Source organism: Heptranchias perlo, chromosome 1, assembly GCF_035084215.1.
Source record: "Heptranchias perlo isolate sHepPer1 chromosome 1, sHepPer1.hap1, whole genome shotgun sequence".
NCBI lineage: Eukaryota > Metazoa > Chordata > Chondrichthyes > Hexanchiformes > Hexanchidae > Heptranchias > Heptranchias perlo.
Genome location: NC_090325.1, coordinates 5,477,090 through 5,496,947, shown reverse-complemented (window position 1 = coordinate 5,496,947; position 19,858 = coordinate 5,477,090). Strand labels below are relative to the sequence as shown.

General features: G+C 44.8%; 1 protein-coding gene across 1 annotated transcript in view; it reads right to left on the bottom strand.

Moving 5' to 3' along the window:
• Positions 1 to 18,930, bottom strand: part of dysf (dysferlin, limb girdle muscular dystrophy 2B (autosomal recessive)) — a 302,843-nt gene extending 283,913 nt beyond the window's left edge. Inside the window, exon 1 of the mRNA XM_067979452.1 lies at positions 18,589 to 18,930. Coding sequence (XP_067835553.1) covers positions 18,589 to 18,676 — 88 coding nt within the window. The 5' untranslated portion in view covers positions 18,677 to 18,930. The remainder of the gene's footprint in view (positions 1 to 18,588) is intronic.
• Positions 18,931 to 19,858: the final 928 nt, after the last annotated feature.

Genomic DNA, 19,858 nt, shown 5'->3' with positions numbered 1-19,858 from the left:
ACTTGGAGATTCTACACACACCATGTCCAGTTAATGTTGGGGTATTTGGAGATTCTCCACACACCATGTCCAGTTAATGTTGGGGTATTTGGAGATTCTACACACACCATGTCCAGTTAATATTGGGGTACTTGGAGATTCTACACTCACCATGTCCAGTTAATATTGGGGTATTTGGAGATTCTACACTCACCATGTCCAGTTAATGTTGGGGTATTTGGAGATTCTACACTCACCATGTCCAGTTAATATTGGGGTATTTGGAGATTCTACACTCACCATGTCCAGTTAATATTGGGGTATTTGGAGATTCTACACACACCATGTCCAGTTAATATTGGGGTATTTGGCGATTCTACACTCACCATGTCCAGTTAATATTGGGGTATTTGGAGATTCTACACTCACCATGTCCAGTTAATATTGGGGTATTTGGAGATTCTACACACACCATGTCCAGTTAATGTTGGGGTATTTGGAGATTCTACACTCACCATGTCCAGTTAATATTGGGGTATTTGGAGATTCTACACTCACCATGTCCAGTTAATATTGGGGTATTTGGAGATTCTACACACACCATGTCCAGTTAATATTGGGGTATTTGGAGATTCTACACACACCATGTCCAGTTAATGTTGGGGTATTTGGAGATTCTACACACACCATGTCCAGTTAATGTTGGGGTATTTGGAGATTCTACACTCACCATGTCCAGTTAATATTGGGGTATTTGGAGATTCTACACTCACCATGTCCAGTTAATATTGGGGTATTTGGAGATTCTACACACACCATGTCCAGTTAATATTGGGGTATTTGGAGATTCTACACTCACCATGTCCAGTTAATATTGGGGTATTTGGAGATTCTACACACACCATGTCCAGTTAATATTGGGGTATTTGGAGATTCTACACACACCATGTCCAGTTAATGTTGGGGTATTTGGAGATTCTACACACACCATGTCCAGTTAATGTTGGGGTATTTGGAGATTCTACACTCACCATGTCCAGTTAATATTGGGGTATTTGGAGATTCTACACTCACCATGTCCAGTTAATATTGGGGTATTTGGAGATTCTACACTCACCATGTCCAGTTGATGTTGAGGAGCGCTCAACAAAGCTACAAATGACGTCCACCTCTCTGAATCATGGTTAACTTCCCAACAATGGAGATAAGTTCGAGATATGAATGTTTAGAGTAGTCAGGAAGTATAATTCCAGTCTTGTAACAGGAAGGGCAGACAAGGGAGGAACAGAGGTGGGAAAGCTCCTTGTCTCAGTGAGTGGTGAAGGAAGTAGACTAATTATTACAGGATAAGCTGCCCATCAAGAGTGTCTGACTGGAAGTGTGTAGTGTGAAGAGAGGAAGGTCTGTGCAAGTAGCAAGGTCACACTCAGGGGGGGACTTCACCCAATATAAACTGGGAACTGAAGTAATGCCGCCTGATCGACAGTGACCATAAAATTATTAAACTTGGTATGATCTGCATAAACCATTAACGCTAAATAAAAGAACTTGCATTTATATAGCACCTTTCACAACCAACAGAGTGTCACAAAGCACTTTACAGCCAATGAAGTACTTTTGAAGTGTAGTCACTGTTGTAATGTAGGAAATGCAGTAGCCAATTTGTGCACAGCAAGATCCCACAAACAGCAATGTGATAATGACCAAATAATCTGTTTTAGGGCACTGATTGAGGGATAAATATTGGCTAGGACACTGGGGAGAACTCACCTGCTCTCCTTCAAAATACTGCAGTGGGGTCATTTACATCCGCCTGACAGGGCAGACGGGGCCTCGGTTTAACGTCTCATCTGAAAGACGGCACCTCCGACAGTGCGGCACTCCGTCAGTACTGCACTGGGAGTGTCAGCCTGGATTTTGTGCTCAAGTCCCTGGAGTGGGACTTGAACCCACGACAGTCTGATTTCAGAGGCGAGAGTGTTACCCACTGACCGAAGCTTGATGAAGTGGGTAGCTGAATACAAAGGAAGACTTGAAAAATTGGTGCTCTCTTTATTAGAACAGGGGAGGTTAAGGGGGAGGTTACGGAACATCGGAACAGGAGTAGGCCATTCAGCCCCTCCAGCCCGCTCCGCCATTTGATGAGATCATGGCTGATCTGTGATCTAACTCCATTATACCCGCCTTTGGCCCATATCCCTTAATACCTTAAGGGGTAATTTGATAGAGATGTTTAAAATTATGAAAGGATCGGACAGAGTAAATAGATAGAAACAGAGTCTTTGCAGTAGTTAAGGGGTCTCGAACGCAGGGACCTCATAAGGAGGCAACTGCAAGGGAACTTCAAAAGGTTTATCAGGAGACAATTGAGAGGGCCTCACAGAGATGTATGAGAGACTAAATGTAATTGAAAAGATAAATCCAGGAACGATCTCTCCACCAACAATTTTCAATTTTATCGCAGCTTCAACCAAGCTAAACATCCCAAGGCACTTCACCACATGGGTATGGTCACCTAATGGTTATGGTATTGGATGGACACCATTGCTCCATATCCCTTGATACTCTTGCCTAACAAAAATCCATCGCTCTCAATCTTGAAAGCTCCAATTGTCCGAGCATTTACAGACTTTTGGGACAGAGAATTCCAAATTCCTACTAACCTTTGAGTGAAGAAGTGCTTTCTGATTTTCCTCCTGGATGGCCTGGCTCTAATTTTAAGATTATGCCCCCTTGTTCTTGATTCCCCCACCAGAGGAAATAGTTTCTCTGTATCTACCCTATCGAATCCTTTCAACATTTTAAGCACCTCGATCAGATCACGTCTATACTCAAGGGAATACAAGCCAATACTTATGCAACCCATCCTCATAATTTAACCCTCTAAGCCCTGGTATCATTCTGGTGAATCTGCATTGCACCCCCTCCAAAGCCAATATATCCTTCCTGAGGTGCGGTGCCCAGAACTGTACACAGTTCTCCAGATGGGGATCTGATCAAGGCTCTGTACAACTGAAGCATCACCTCCTCCCCTTTGTATCCCAGCCCCCCTTGAGATAAAGACCAACATTCCATTCGCCTTTTGGATTGCTTTTTGTACCTGTCCACTAGCTTTCAATGAGATCGTGGCTTAAGGGGCAGGGAGCTGAGGGAATAGCCTTAATTTTGGAGATGAAGTAATTCTCACACTTGGCTTTAGAGGTGAAGCTGAAGGAGGCCATGGATGGAGGTCAAAGGAGGTGATGGTGGTGACAGAGCATTGGTACATCGCAGCTCCTTAAAAAGAGACATGACAAGTTCTTGAGGGAGGAGAGTGTTGGGGTGTATTGGGACGTTTGGATTAGTTAAGTTGACTTTGTGATGCATCATGGGTAGAATATGGTCCCCTGGAGGTTGTCCAAAAGCGACATGATGGAATTTTCCAGAATTTCTCTTGAAATTGGCTACAGGGTGTTTGTTTTTCTTTGCTTTGACCATCATCCCGCCCCCCCAACCCGAGTTATTAATGATTGAAGAGTGTAATACACAACAACAACCTGCATTTATACAGCACCTTTAACGTAGTAAAACATCCCAAGATGCTTCACAGGAGCGATTATCAGACAAAATTTAACATTGAGCCACATAAGGAGATATTAGGACAGGTGACCAAAAGCTTGGTCAAAGAGGTAGATTTTAAGGAGCGTCTTAAAGGAGAAGAGAGAGGTGGAGAGACGGAGAGGTTTAGGGAGGGAATTCCAGAGCTTAGGGCCTAAGCGGCTGAAGGCACGGCCGCCAATGGTGGAGCGATTAAAATCGGGAATGTGCAAGAGGCCTGAATTGGAGGAGCGCAGAGATCTCAGAGAGTTGTAGGGCTGGAGGAGGTTACAGGGATAGGGAGGGGTGAGGCCACGGAGGGATTTGAACATGAGGATGAGAATTTTAAAACTGAGGCGTTGCCAATCCGGGAGCCAATGTAGGTGAGCGAGCACAGAGGGGTGATGGGTGAACGGGACTTGGTGCGAGTTAGGATACGGGCAGCAGAGTTTTGAATGAGCTCAAGTTTATGGAGGGTGGGAGATGGGAGGCCGGCCAGGGGAGTATTGGAAGAGTCGGGTCTGGTGGTAACAAAGGCATTGGTGAGGGTTGCGCTATCTCGGTAGGTGATAGGGTGAATATCGTTAGGCCTCACAGCCTTTTCTTAGCCTTCTTTTGCAATGTTTGTGAGAGGGGTTTGGGGTTGCTTTGCCTTCGAGGATAATTCTGGAGCAGTGACGGTATTTGGCCACGGAGAATGAGGGCGATATTGCTTGTAATGGTTGAATTGTATCCGGCACCGTTACAAAAAGGCCTTTCACATGTCAAGATTGTAAACAATTTTACAACACCAAGTTATAGTCCAACGATTTTATTTGAAATTTCAAATAAATTCAAATAACTTGGTGTTGTAAAATTGTTTACAATTATCAACCCCAGTCCATCACTGGCATCTCCACAACATGTCAAGATGGTCAAGTTTACAGGACCATTGGATAGATACCAGAATCACCAGAATGATACCGGGGCTAAGAGGGTTAAATTATGAGGACAGGTTGCATAGACTAGGCTTGAGTCCCTTGAGTATGGAAGGTTAAGGGATGATCTGATTGAGATGTTTATGATGATAAAGGATTTGATAGAGTAGATTGAGAGAAACTATTTCCTCTGGTGGGCGAGTACAGGACAGGGGGGCATAACCTTAAAATTAGAGCTAGGCCATTCAGGGGTGATGTCAGGAAGCACTTCTTCACACAAAGGGGAGTGGAAATCTGGAACTCTCTCCCCCAAAAAGCTGATGGGGCTGGGGGTCAATTGAAAATTTCAAGACTGAGATCGATAGATTTTTGGTAGGCAAGGGTATTAAGGGTTACAGAACCAAGGAGGGTTAAAGGAGTTAAAATATAGATCAGCCATGATCAAATTGAATGGCGGAACAGGCTCGAGAGGCTGAATGATCTACTCCTGATTCTATATCCCTATGTTGCTATGATAGCAATCAACAGCCAGACAAAAAATAGAACATCTAATGAAAGGATACTGGAAAGGTTTGCACTGTAATTAACTGTTATATATGGTTCCATAATTACCGGTTTTGTGCGAGATCAAGACTGGAGTGAACTGAGTTTGAACCCTGAGCTTTTTAGAACTGCCTTGAAGTAAATGCAGATTAATGATGCTAGGCTCAGGAGGAGGTTGGAGAGGGGAGGGCATTGTAACAGAACCAGTGCTGCTCAACTTTAGGAGTCTGTTAACTTCCTTCCACAGGAACTGCAGCCTCAGAATTTCCACTAACTCCCTCTCTTACTCTCCAGGACTGACAAGCTAATGCTTTCTGTTTTGTTTTGTCCATTGTTGTGGGCGTTACTGGCAAGGCCGGCATTTATTGCCCATCTCTAGTTGCCTTGAGAAGGTGGTGGTGGGCCTTCTTCTTGAACCGCTAGTGGGTTCACAGAACTGGGTGCCTTGCCAGGCCTCTTCAGAGGGCAATTAAGAGTCAACCACGTTGGTGTGGGACTGGAGTCACATATAAACCCAGACCGGGTAAGGACGGCAGGTTTCCTTCCCTAAAGGGACATCAGTGAACCTGTTGGGTTTTATACGATAATCCGACAGCTTCACGGTCACTTTTACTGAGACCTGCTCCTTATTTCCAGATTTTTTTTAAACTGAATTCAAATTCTCAAATTGCCTTGGTGAGATTTGAACTCCCGTTCTTTGGATGATTAGTTGAGTAACATAACCACTCCACTACCACACTGCCTCTTCAATGACTCCAGTGCTTTTGACCCAACTCCCCTGCTCAGAGACCATCCCAGGTATTGATCACTCTTCGTGTCCCCGAGTCCTCTTACACTGCAGTCCTGGTTTAACTCAAAATGGTGATTAACCTTTCTTATCTCACTGAATATCTTATGTACCTCGATAAGGTGTCCTCGCATGTCTGTGGCAGCTCTTTGCTGGAGTAATTCAAAACTAATCCCACTGTCTCCCCATAGCCCTGTATCAATCTCAAACTAATCCCACTGCCCCGCTCTCTCCCCATAGCCCTGCATCAATCCCAAACTAATCCCACTGCCCCACTCTCTCCCCATAGCCCTGTATCAATCCCAAACTAATCCCACTGCCCCACTCTCTCCCCATAGCCCTGTATCAATCCAAAACTAATCCCACTGCCCCACTCTCTCCCCATAGCCCTGCATCAATCTCAAACTAATCCCACTGCCCCACTCTCTCCACCTCAAATGTACTGATCTGAAATTACACCACGAGATGCTCATTTATGGATGTTTAATGCATTTAGCTCAAATTTTGCTCTCAATTTGAGTGGAGTCACAGGCTAACATCTCCCAAATATCAGAGAGGAATGTCAGACGACAGCTGTTCGTACACTGGAATTCCAGAGTCCCAGACCCACAAGGAAAGAGGGAGGGAGAGGGGGGGACAGGCGCATAATGGAGGTGCACAAAATAAAATGACTGCAGGACAGTTCAGAGACAGAGAGAAAAAAAGTGCATAGAATCATAGAATGATGCAGCACAGAAGGAGGCCATTTGACCCATCATGCCTATGCCAGCCCATTGGTGCAGCTCTCCAATTCATTCCATTCCTCTGCCCTTTCCCCATAGCTTTGTAAATTTTTACCATTCAAATATTTCATAGAATCATAGAAAGGTTACAGCACGCAAGGAGGCCATTTGGCCCATCGAGTCCACGCTAGCTCTATGCAAGAGCAATCTGGCTAGTCCCACTCCCCCGCCCTATCCCCGTAGCCATACATATTTTTTCCTTTCAAGTAATTATCCAGTTCCCTTTTGAAGGCCATGATTGAATCTGCCTCCACCACCCCCTCGGGCAGTGCATTCCAGATCATAACCACTCGCTGTGTAAAAAGGTTTTTCCTCATGTCACCTTTGGTTCTTTTGCCAATCACCTTAAATCTATGCCCTCTGGCTCTTGAATCATCCGCCAATGGGAACAGTTTCTCTCTATCTACTCTGTCTATACCCTTCATGATTTTGAATACCTCGATCAAATCTCCTCACAACCATCTCTGTTCCAAGGAGAACAACCCCAGCTTCTCCAGTCTATCCACGTAACTAAAGTCTCTCATCCCTGGAATCATTCTAGGAAATCTCTTCTGCACCCTCTCTAAGGCCTTGACATCCTGGACAGAATACTCCAGTTGTGGTCAAACCAGTGTTTTATAAAGGTTCGTCATGACTTCCATACTTTTGTACTCTATGCCTCTATTTATAAATTGTAAACAATTTTACAACACCAAGTTATAGTCCAACGATTGTCCAAATCGTTGGACTATAACTTGGTGTTGTAAAATTGTTTACAATTGTCAACCCCAGTCCATCACCGGCATCTCCACATCATGGCTACCCTCTATTTATAAAGCCCAGGATCCCGTATGCTTTTTTAAAACAGTTTCTCAACCTGCCCTGACACCTTCAACAATTTGTGCACATATACCCCCAGATCTCTCTGTTCCTGCACCCCCTTTAGAATTGTATCCTTTAGTTTATAATGATTCTGAACACCTCTATCAAATCTCCCCTTAACCTTCTCTGCTCTAAGGAGAACAATCCCAGCTTCTCCAATCTCTCCACATAACTGATGTCCCTCACCCCTGGCACCATTCTAGTAAATCTCCTCTGCACCCTCTCTAAGGCCTTGATATCCTTCCTAAAGTGTGGTGCCCAGAATTGAACACAATACTCCAGCTGAGGCCTAACCAGTGTTTTATAAAGGTTTAGTATAATTTCCTTGCTTTTGTACTCTATGCCTCTATTAATATACCCGATGATCCCATTAACTTTTTTTTAAATTTCAGCTTTCTCAACTTGTCCTGCCACCTTCAATGATTTGTGTACACACACCCCCAGGTCTCTCTGTTCCTGCACTTCCTTTAAAATTATACCATTTCATTTATATTGCCTCTCCTCATTCTTCCTACCAAAATGCATCACTTCACACTTCTCTGTGTTAATTTTCATCTGCCATGTGTCGGCCCATTTCACCAGTCTGTCTATGTCCTGAAGTCTGTTACTATCCTCCTCACTGTTTACTACATTTCCGAGTTTCACGTCATCTGAAAACTTTGAAATTATGCCCTCTATACCCAAGTCCAGGTCATTAATATATATCAAAAAGAGCAGTGGTCCTAATACTGACCCCTGGGGAACACCACTGTAAACTTCCCTCCAGTCTGAAAAACAACCGTTCACCACTACTCTCTGCTTTCTGTCCCTTTGCCAATTTTGTATCCACACTGCCACTGTCCCTTTAATCCCATGGGCTTTAATTTTACTAACAAGTCTATTATGTGGTGCTTCATCAAATGCCTTTTGAAAGTCCATATACACAACATCAACCGCACTACCCTCATCAAACCTCTCCGTTAGTTCATCAAAGAACTCAATTAAGTTAGTCAAACACGATTTGTCTTCAACAAGTCCATATTGGCTGTATTTATTAACCAGATGCTGGGTTTATCTTCACACCCTTTTTTGAACAAGGGTAAGGATAAACCCAGCAACTATAGGCCACGCAGTTTAACCTTGGTGGTGGAGAAACTTTTAGAATCGATAATCCGGGACAGAATTAACAGTCACTTGGACAAGGGTGAATTGATTAGGGAAAGCCAGCATGGATTTGTTAAAGGCAAATCGTGTTTAAATGACCTGATAGAATTTTTTGATGAGGTAATAGAGAGGGTAGATGAGGGCAATGCAGTTGATGTGGTGTGTATGGACTTTCAAAAAACGTTTGATAAAGTACCACATGGTAGGCTTGCTGTTAAGATTGCGGCCCATGGAATGAGGGGGGCAGTAGCAACATGGATACGGAATTAGCTAAATGACAGGAAATAGAGAGTAGTGGTGAACGGTTGTTTTTTGGACTGGATAGGTGTACTGTGGTGTTCCCCAGGGGTCGGTGCTGGGACCACTGCTTTTCTTGATATATATTAATGACTTGGACTTGGGTGTACAGGGCACAATTTCAAAACTTGCAGATGACACAAAATTGGAAGTGTAGTGAACAGTGAGGAGGACAGTGATAGACTTCAAGAGGATATAGACAGGCTGGTGGCATGGGCGGACACGTGGCAGATGGAATTTAATGCAGAAAAAATGCGAAGTGATGCATTTCGGTAGGAAAAATGAGGAGAGGCAATATAAACCAGAGGGCACAATTCTAAAAGGGGTACAGGAGCAGAGAGATCTGGGGGTATATGTACACAAATCATTGAAGGTGGCAGGGCAGGTTGAGAAAGCGGTTAAAAAAGTATATGGGATCCTGGGCTTTATAAATAGAGGCATAGAGTACAAAAGCGAGGAAGTCATGATGAATCTTTATAAAACACTGGTTCTGCCTCAACTGGAGTATTGTGTCCAGTTCCGGGCACCGCACTTCAGGAAAGATGTGAAGGCCTTAGAGAGGGTGCAGAAGAGATTTACTATAATAATCCCAGGGATGAGGGACTTTAGTTCCGTGGATAGACTGGAGAAGCTGGGGTTGTTCTCCTTGGAACAGAGACGGTTGAGAGGAGATTTGATCGAGGTATTCAAAATCATGAAGGGTCTGGACAGAGTAGATAGAGAGAAACTGTTCCCATTGGTGAAAGAGTCACGAACCAGAGGACATAGATTTAAGGTGATTGGCAAAAGAACCAAAGGTGACATGAGGAAAAACTTTTTTACACAGCGAGTGGTTATGATCTGGAATGCACTGCCCGAGGGGGTGGTGGAGGCAGATTCAATCATGGCCTTCAAAAGGGAACTGGATAAGTACTTGAAACAAAAAAAAGTGCAGGGCTACGGGGATAGGGTGGGGGAGTGGGACTAGCTGGATTGTTCTTGCATAGAGCCAATGGGCTGAATGGCCTCCTTACGTGCTGTAACCTTTCTATGATTCTATGATTATTTGTTCTTCCAAGTGACAATGAATTTTTTTCCCGGGTTATTTTCTCTAAAAGTTTCCCTACAACCGACGATAGGCTGATTGCCGGGTTTATCCCTCTCCCCTTCTTTGAACAGTGGGTGTAACATTTTCAATACTCCATTCTCTGGCAACGCTCCCATTTCTAAGGAGGATTGGAAGATTGTGGCCAGACCCTCCGCAATTTCCACCCTTACTTCTCTCAGTAACCTCGGATGCATCCCATCTGGACCGGGTGACTTTTCGACTTTGAGTGCTGCCAGCCGTTTTAGTACCTCCTCTTTATCTATTTTTATCCTATCCAATATCTCTACCACCTATTCCTTTCCTGAAGACGATGCAACGTATTAATTCAGTACCTCAGCCATGCCCTCAACCTCCACAAGAAGATCCCCCCTTTTGGTCCTTAATCTGCCCCATCTTTCCTTTGACTATTCTTTTACTCTTTATATTTTTATAAAAGATTTCAGTGTTTCCTTTTATGTTACCCGCTATCTTTTCTCAAACTTTCTCTTTGCCCCTCTTATTTCCTTTTTCAGTTCTCCTCTGCACTCTCTGTCTTCAGCTTGATTCTCTACTGTATATGAACCTAACATTTGTCATAAACCTCCTTTTTCTGTTTCATTTTAATCACAATTTCCATGGTCATCCAGGAAGCTCTAGCTTTGGATGCCTTTCCTTTCCCCCCGATAGGGATGTGTCTGCTCTGTACCCGAACTAACTCCTCCTTGAAGGCCTCCCATCGCTCATTTACTGTTTCACCTGCCAATCTTTGTTTTCAATCTACCTGGGCAAGATCCCTTTTCAACTCACTGAAATTAGCCCTCTTCCAGTTGAGTATCTTCACCATTGATTTTTCCTTGCCCGTTTCCATAACTACTCTTAAACCATTGATATTGTGATCACTGTTTCCCAAAATGCTCCCCCACTGAAACATGCTCCACCTGCCCCACTTCATTCCCCAAATTAGACCCAGCACTGCTTCCTTCCTCGTTGGGCTGGAAACACACTGATCAAGAAAGTTCACCTGGACACTTTTCAGGAATTCCTCCCCGTCTTTGCCCTTCACACTTTTTTTTCGGTCTATATTAGGATGATTGAAGTCCCCCATTCCCACTATTTGGTGATCTATAGAACAGACCCAGCAGCAGAACAGCACTTCTTCTGCTCCTTAACTCTAACCAAATAGATTCTATCTTTAAACCCTCAAGCACACCATCTCTTTCCAGGACTGTAACAGTATCATTGATAAATACTGCCAATCCCACCTTAATTTTTCCTTCCCTTTTTCTCCGTAGACAAGAGGATGGTGCCAGAGGACTGGAGAATTGCAAATGTTACACGCTTGTTCAAAAAAGGGTGTAAGGATAAACCCAGCAACTATAGGCCAGTCAGTTTAACCTCGGTGGTGGGGAAACTTTTAGAAATGATAATCCGGGACAGAATTAACAGTCACTTGAACAAGTGTGGATTGATTAGGGAAAGCTAGCACGGATTTGTTAAAGGCAAATCGTGGTTAACTAACCTGATAGAGTTTTTTGATGAGGTAACAGAGAGGGTAGATGAGGGCAATGCAGTTGATTTAACGTATATGGACTTTCAAAAGGCGTTTGATAAAGTGCCGCACGGTAGGCTTATCATCAAGGCTGCGGCCAATGGAATAAAGGGGGCAGTAGCAACATGGATACAGAATTGGTGAAGGGACAGGATACAGAGAGTAGTGGTGAACGGTTGTTTTTCAAATCTGAGGGAGGTGTACAGTGGTGTTCCCTCAGGGTCAGTGCTGTGACCACTGCTTTTCTTGATATATATTAATGACTTGACCTTGGGTGTACAGGGCACAATTTCAGAATTTGCAGATGACACAAGACTTGAAAGGGTAGCGAACAGTGAGGAGGATAGTGATGGACTTCAAGAGGATATAGACAGGTTGGTGGCATGGGCGGACACGTGGCAAATGAAATTTAACGTAGAAAAATGCGAAGTGATACATTTCAGTAGGAAGAACGAAAAGAGGCAATATAAACTAGAGGGCACAACTCTAAAAGGGGCACAGGAACAAAGAGATAGGAACATAGGAACAGGAGTAGGCCATTCAGCCCCTCATGCCTGCTCCGCCATTTGATAAGATCATGGCTGATCTGTGATCTAGCTCCATATACCTGCCTTTGGCCCATATCCCTTAATACCTTTGGTTGCCAAAAAGCTATCTATCTCAGATTTAAATTTAGCAATTGAGCTAGTATCAATTGCCATTTGCAGAAGAGAGTTCCAAACTTCTACCACCCTTTGTGTGTAGAAATGTTTTCTAATCTCACTCCTGAAAGGTCTGGCTCTAATTTTTAGACTGTGACCCCTACTCCTAAAATCCCCAACCAGTGGAAATAGTTTCTCTCTATCCACCCTATCCGTTCCCCTTAATATCTTATAAACTTCGATCAGATCACCGCTTAACCTTCGAAACTCTGGAGAATACAACCCCAATTTGTATAATCTCTCCTTGTAACTTAACCCTTGAAGTCCGGGTATCATTCTAGTAAACCTACGCTGCACTCCCTCCAAGGCCAATATGTCCTTCCGAAGGTGCGGTGCCCAGAACGGCTCACAGTACTCCAGGTGCGGTCTAACCAGGGTTTTGTATAGCTGCAGCATAACTTCTGCCCCCTTGTACTCCAGTCCTCTAGATATAAAGGCCAGCATTCCATTAGATCTGGGGGTATATGTGCACAAATCGTTGAAGGTGGCTGGGCAGGTTGAGAAAGCGGTTAAAAAAGCATACGAGATCCTGGGCTTTATAAATAGATTGTAAACAATTTTACAACACCAAGTTATAGTCCAGCAATTTTATTTTAAATTCACAAGCTTTTGGAGGCTTCCTCCTTCGTCAGGTGAACGATGTGAAAATCATTTTCACATCGTTCACCTGAGGAAGGAGGAAGCCTCCGAAAGCTTGTGAATTTAAAATAAAATTGCTGGACTATAACTTGGTGTTGTAAAATTGTTTACAATTGTCAACCCCAGTCCATCACCGGCATCTCCACTTTATAAATAGAGGCATAGAGTACAAAAGTTTGGAAGTCATGTGAACCTTTATAAAACACTGGTTCGGCCACAACTGGAGTATTGTGTCCAGTTCTGGGCACCGCACTTTAGGAAAGATGTGAAGGCCTTAGAGAGGGTGCAAAAGAGATTTACTGGAATGATTCCAGGGATGAGGGACTTTAGTTACGTGGATAGACTGGAGAAGCTGGGGTTGTTCTCCTTGGAACAGAGACGGTTGCGAGGAGATTTGATCGAGGTATTCAAAATCATGAAGGGTCTAGACAGAGTAGATAGAGAGAAACTGTTCCCATTGGTGGAAGGATCAAGAACCAGATGACATAGATTTCAGGTGATTGGCAAAAGAACCACAGGTGACATGAGGAAAAACTTTGTTACACAGCGAGTGGTTCGGATCTGGAATGCGCTGCCCGAGGGGGTGGTGGAGGCAGATTCAATCATGGCCTTCAAAAGGGAACTGGATAAATACTTGAAAGGAAAAAATTTGCAGGGCTACGGGGAAAGGGCGGGGGAGTGGGACTAGCTGGATTGCTTTTGCATAGAGCCAGCGTGGACTCGATGGGACGAATGGCCTCCTTCCATGCTGTAACTTTTCTATGACTCTATGATTCCTGAATACATTGTAGCCAGGAATATTAAATACCCAATCCTCCCCTTCTTTGAACCAGGACTCTGTTATTGCCACTATATCATAGTCCCATGTGGCAACTTGTGCCTGCAGCTCATCAACCTTATTTACCACACTCCGTGCATTTACACACATACACATCAAACCCACCTTAGTGTGCCTTGTATTTCTCCCCTGTCTGATCCCTCCTATTTCCAGACTACTCCCTACTCTAATGCTGTTTGCCTCTCCCAGTTTGCATCTTGTTTCTCCTCTCTGATGAGACATCCTGGTTCCCCTCCCTCTGCCAAATTAGTTAAAACCCTCCCCCACAGCATTAAACAGCAAAAAACATCGGACCCAGCTCTGTTGAGGTGCATCCCGTCCATCTTGTACGGGTCCCTCCTGCCCCAGAACTGGTCCCAATGCCCCCGGAATCTGAAGCCCTCTCTCCTGCACCATTTCTCCAGCCATACATTAACCTGTCTGGTCTTACTGCTCCTATACTCACTAGCACATGACAATGAGAGTTACCAAGAGATTATTATTGAGGTCCTACTTTTTAATTTCCTCCCTAGCTCCTGAAACTCTGACCGTACAACCTCGACCCTACGTCATTGATTCCCACATGGACCACGACTTCTGGCTTCTCCCCTACCCCCCTCAAAGAGTTCTGCCCCCCCTCTCCAGTGATATCCTTTACCCTGGCACCAGGGAGGCAGCTTGCCATGCGAGATTCACGTCTGCAGTTGCAGAAACGCCTGTCCATCCCGCCGACAATCAAATCCCCCATGACAACTGCATTTCTAGACTTCCTTGTGCCCCCCTGTGCAGTCACTTGCCTCACAGTGCCGTGGATGTGCTCTAGACTGCACTCCCCCGAGGTGTCGTCACTCTCACCGATGATCAGTACTGAAAACCGATGTGTGAGTGCCACACTCCCGGAGGATTCCTGCACTGCCTGTCGCTTCTTCCAAACAGAACAAAAGAATTCCGTCATGTTATAGAAAACTCCAGCGTGCAAACACTTCTCAAAACTTTAACGGCAACATTCTCACACATGAAATTTATGATAGTTGCAGCCTTTATATTTCATGTGACGACGATGTTCCCCTTGTCCATGCAGTCTCCGATGGATTGTGAAGGAGTGCTTCTCACTGATAGCTCCACAGTTAATGTTACAAAGTGAGAGCGTCAGAGCCAACACAGCAAAGACTATGGTCATGTGATATGATCTGTTGCGGGCAGCTGCTGTCTAATGTCAAGATCAACCATTCTCAGACTGGACTATCCCACATACTGTGGAGACAGACAGATACACAGATAAACTTGTACCTACATACAGAGAGAAAGAGATACTTACACAGAGAGAGAGAGACATACCGACAAACACAGAGAGAGAGAGAGAGACATACCTACATACAGAGAGAGCGAGAGAAAGAGACACTATCATACTGAGAGAGAGACATACCTACAGAGAGAGAGAGAGACATACCTACAAACAGAGAGAGAGAGACATACCTACAAACACAGAGAGAGAAAGAGACATACCTACAAACAGAAAGAGAGCGAAAGAGAGAGATACATACAGAGAGAAAGAAAGATACTTACACAGAGAGAGAGAGACATACCTACAAACAGAGAGAGAGGCACATACCTAAAATTACAGCGAGAGAATGAGATACTTAAATACAGAGAGAGACAAACAGACAGACAGACATACACAGGAAGAGCGAGAGAAAAAGATACTTACATACAGAGGAAAGGAGAGAGACAGAGAAAGGTACATATCTACATACAGAGAGAGAGCAAGAAAGAGATGCCTACATACAGAGAAAGAGTGCGACATACCTACATACAGAAAGACAGACAGAGAGAGGAAGAGAGATACCTACAGAGAGAGAGAGACATACCTACATACAGAGAAAGCAAGACATTCAGATTTATTAGAATGGTGATAGGGATGAGGCATCAGTTTCATGGAGAGACTGGAGAAGCTGGGATTGTTCTCCTTAGAGCAGGGAAGGTTAAGGGGAGATTTGGTAGAGATGTACAGGATCATGAAGGGTTTTGATAGAGTAAATAAGGAGAAATTGTTTCCAGTGGCAGAAGGGTTGGTAACCAGAGGACACAGATTTAAGGTGATCGGCAAAAGGGCCAGAGGAGACACGAGGAAACATTTTTTTACACAGCGAGTTGTGATGATCTGGAATGCGCTGTCTGAAAGGGTGGTGGAAGCAGATTCAATAGTAACTTTCAAAAGGGATTTTTTTTTATTCGTTCATGTGATGTGGGCATCACTGGCGAGGCCGGCATTTATTGCCCATCCCTAATTGCCCTTGAGAAGGTGGTGGTGAGCCGCCTTCTTGAACCGCTGCAGTCCGTGTGGTGACGGTTCTCCCACAGTGCTGTTAGGAAGGGAGTTCCAGGATTTTGACCCAGTGACGATGAAGGAACGGCCGATATATTTCCAAGTCGGGATGGTGTGTGACTTGGAGGCGAAAATTGGATAAATACTTGAAGGGGCAAAATTTTCAGGGCTATGGGGGAAAGAGCAGGGGAGTGAGAGTAATTGGATAGATCTTCCAAAGAGCCGGCACAGGCACGATGGGCCAAATGGCCTCCTCCTTTGCTGTACCTACTATGACGCTATGATACATACCTACAGACATAAAGAGAGCGACATGATTGCACAGAGAGAGGGACAGGCCTACGCATAGACAGACAGACAGACAGGGATATAGACAGAATACAGAGGGATAGATAGACAGATACCTCTAGACCGATCCAGAAATATAGAGATAGACAGAGTGAGATAGGGAGAGATGCATCAGACCTGATAGACAGAGTCAAATATCACCTTTCCTTTAAAGTTACAAACATCCACAAAAACTTCAATGCTGAATGCAGAGACTGCCCCTGTTAATTTTAAATCATCATTTGATGTCCAGCCGTCTGCTCTGTAACCGGATCGCATCTATATTTAACATCAGAAATAATCCGCAACAGCCTTCCACCCCATTAGCACTCGGGTCTGTGCGCTGGCCCGAGCTCTCAGGCTGTACTGAGCTGGGCGGACCCGGTACCTTCAATGTTAATCACTGTAAAAGATCAAGGACAGTTAGTGGGATAGAGACAGAGACAGAAACAGAGACAGTTAGTGTGACAGAGACAGAGACAGGGACAGAGACAGTTAGTGAGATAGAGACAGAGACAGAGACAGTTAGTGGGATAGAGACAGAGACAGAAACAGAGACAGTTAGTGTGATAGAGACAGAGACAGGGACAGAGACAGTTAGTGAGACAGAGACAGAGACAGAGACAGAAACAGAGACAGAAACAGAGACAGTTAGTGTGACAGAGACAGAGACAGGGACAGAGACAGTTAGTGAGATAGAGACAGAGACAGAGACAGGGACAGAGACAGTTAGTGAGACAGAGACAGAGACAGAAACAGAGACAGTTAGTGTGACAGAGACAGAGACAGGGACAGAGACAGTTAGTGAGATAGAGACAGAGACAGAGACAGGGACAGAGACAGTTAGTGAGACAGAGACAGAGACAGAAACAGAGACAGTTAGTGTGACAGAGACAGAGACAGAGACAGGGACAGAGACAGTTAGTGAGACAGAGACAGAGACAGTTAGTGAGACAGAGACAGAGACAGGGACAGAGACAGTTAGTGAGACAGAGACAGTTAGTGAGACAGAGACAGAGACAGAAACAGAGACAGTTAGTGTGACAGAGACAGAGACAGGGACAGAGACAGTTAGTGAGATAGAGACAGAGACAGAGACAGGGACAGAGACAGTTAGTGAGACAGAGACAGAGACAGAAACAGAGACAGTTAGTGTGACAGAGACAGAGACAGAGACAGGGACAGAGACAGTTAGTGAGACAGAGACAGAGACAGTTAGTGAGACAGAGACAGAGACAGGGACAGAGACAGTTAGTGAGACAGAGACAGTTAGTGAGACAGAGACAGTTAGTGAGACAGAGACAGAAACAGAGACAGTTAGTGAGACAGAGACAATTAGTGAGACAGAGACAGAGACAGGGACAGAGACAGTTAGTGAGATAGAGACAGAGACAGAGACAGAGACAATTAGTGAGACAGAGACAGAGACAGGGACAGAGACAGGGACAGAGACAGTTAGTGAGACAGAGACAGGGACAGAGACAGTTAGTGAGATAGAGACAGGGACAGAGACAGTTAGTGAGATAGAGACAGGGACAGAGACAGTTAGTGAGATAGAGACAGGGACAGAGACACTTAGTGAGACAGAGACAGGGACAGAGACAGTTAGTGAGATAGAGACAGGGACAGAGACAGTTAGTGAAATAGAGACAGAGACAGAGACAGTTAGTGAGATAGAGACAGAGACAGTTAGTGAGACAGAGACAGAAACAGAGACAGTTAATGAGACAGAGACAATTAGTGAGACAGAGACAGAGACAGGGACAGAGACAGTTAGTGAGACAGAGACAGGGACAGAGACAGTTAGTGAGACAGAGACAGGGACAGAGACAGTTAGTGAGATAGAGACAGAGACAGAGACAGTTAGTGAGACAGAGACAATTAGTGAGACAGAGACAGAGACAGTTAGTGAGACAGAGACAATTAGTGAGACAGAGACAGAGACAGTTAGTGAGACAGAGACAATTAGTGAGACAGAGACAGAGACAGAGACAGTTAGTGAGACAGAGACAATTAGTGAGACAGAGACAGAGACAGTTAGTGAGACAGAGACAGAGACAGTTAGTGAGACAGAGACAGAGACAGTTAGTGAGATAGAGACAGGGACAGAGACAATTAGTGAGACAGGGACAGAGACAGTTAGTGAGACAGAGACAGAGATACAGTTAGTGAGATAGAGTTAGTGAGACAGAGAGACAGGGATAGAGACAGTTAGTGAGTCAGAGACAGTTAGTGAGAGAGACAGAGAGAGAGACTGCTGGTGTTCCCCAGCCCTTACCTTGTAAGGTCACCGTGCAGTAAGCGTCGCTGATATCTTCCTCTAAAATCTGCAGCCTCTCGGCACCCAGAACGAAGACTCGCAGCATCTTTCCCGAGCTCAGGCGGGCCGGAGAGGGTCAATGGGGCACTTGTCCGCTGGCCGGAGTGTCTCTCATCTGCCCCTGGCTGGTACTTGTAATCTCCTTACCTCTCCCTCTCTATCTACTAGCTCTTTTACCCTTTCCTTTCTCTCCCTCTCTGTCTTCCCGTTTTTCACCTTCCCTCCCTCCCTCTCTTTTCTGTTTTTCTCTTCCCCTTGCTCTTTTCCTCCTTTCTCTCTCTCTCTCTCTCTGCACACACTCGCTGGCAGACCGGCCCCTGCCTCTGATTCTCCTCCTGGTTAATTTGCGCCAATGCAGTCAGTCCTTGGCTCGCTCCTAGTCCAGCCCATGTGAGAGAGATCCAGGGGAGTTGCCCTGACCGTCCTTATATCGATTAATCGGATCCTGCAGCGCTCGCTGCGTCTTCTAAGCTGGCAATCTTAATTTAAAAAAAAGAAGGAACTTGCATTTACATAGCGCCTTTCAGGACGTCCCAACGCGCTTTACAGGCGATGGAGTGTAGTCACTGTTGTAATGTATGAAACAGGCAGCCAATTTGCACACAGCAAGATCCCACAAACAGCAATGTGGTAGAATCATAGAATGACACAGCACAGAAGGAGGCCATTCGGTCCATCGTGTCTGTGCCGGCTCTTTGAAAGAGCTATCCAATTAGTCCCACTCCCCCTGCTCTTTCCCCAGAGCCCTGCAAATTTTTCCTTTCAAGTATATATCTAATTCCCTTTTGAAAGTTATTATTGAATCTGCTTCCACCGCCCTTTCAGGCAGCGCATTCCAGATCATCACAACTCGCTGCGTAAATTTTTTCTTCCTCATCTCCCCCTCTGGTTCTTTGCCGATCACCTTAAATCTGTGTTCTCTGGTTACCGACCCTTCTGCCACTGGAAACAGTTCCTCCTTATTTACTCTATCAAAACCCCTCATGATTTTGAACACCTCAATCAAATCTCCCCTTAACCTTCTCTGTTCTAAGGAGAACAATCCCAGCTTCCCCAGTCTCTCCACAGAACTGAAGTCCCTCATCCCTGGTACCATTCCAGTAAATCTCTTCTGCACCCTCTCTAAGGCCTTGACATCCTTCCTAAAGTGTGGTGCCCAGAATTGAACACAATACTCCAGCTGAGGCCTAACCAGTGTTTTATAAAGGTTTAGCATAACTTCCTTGCT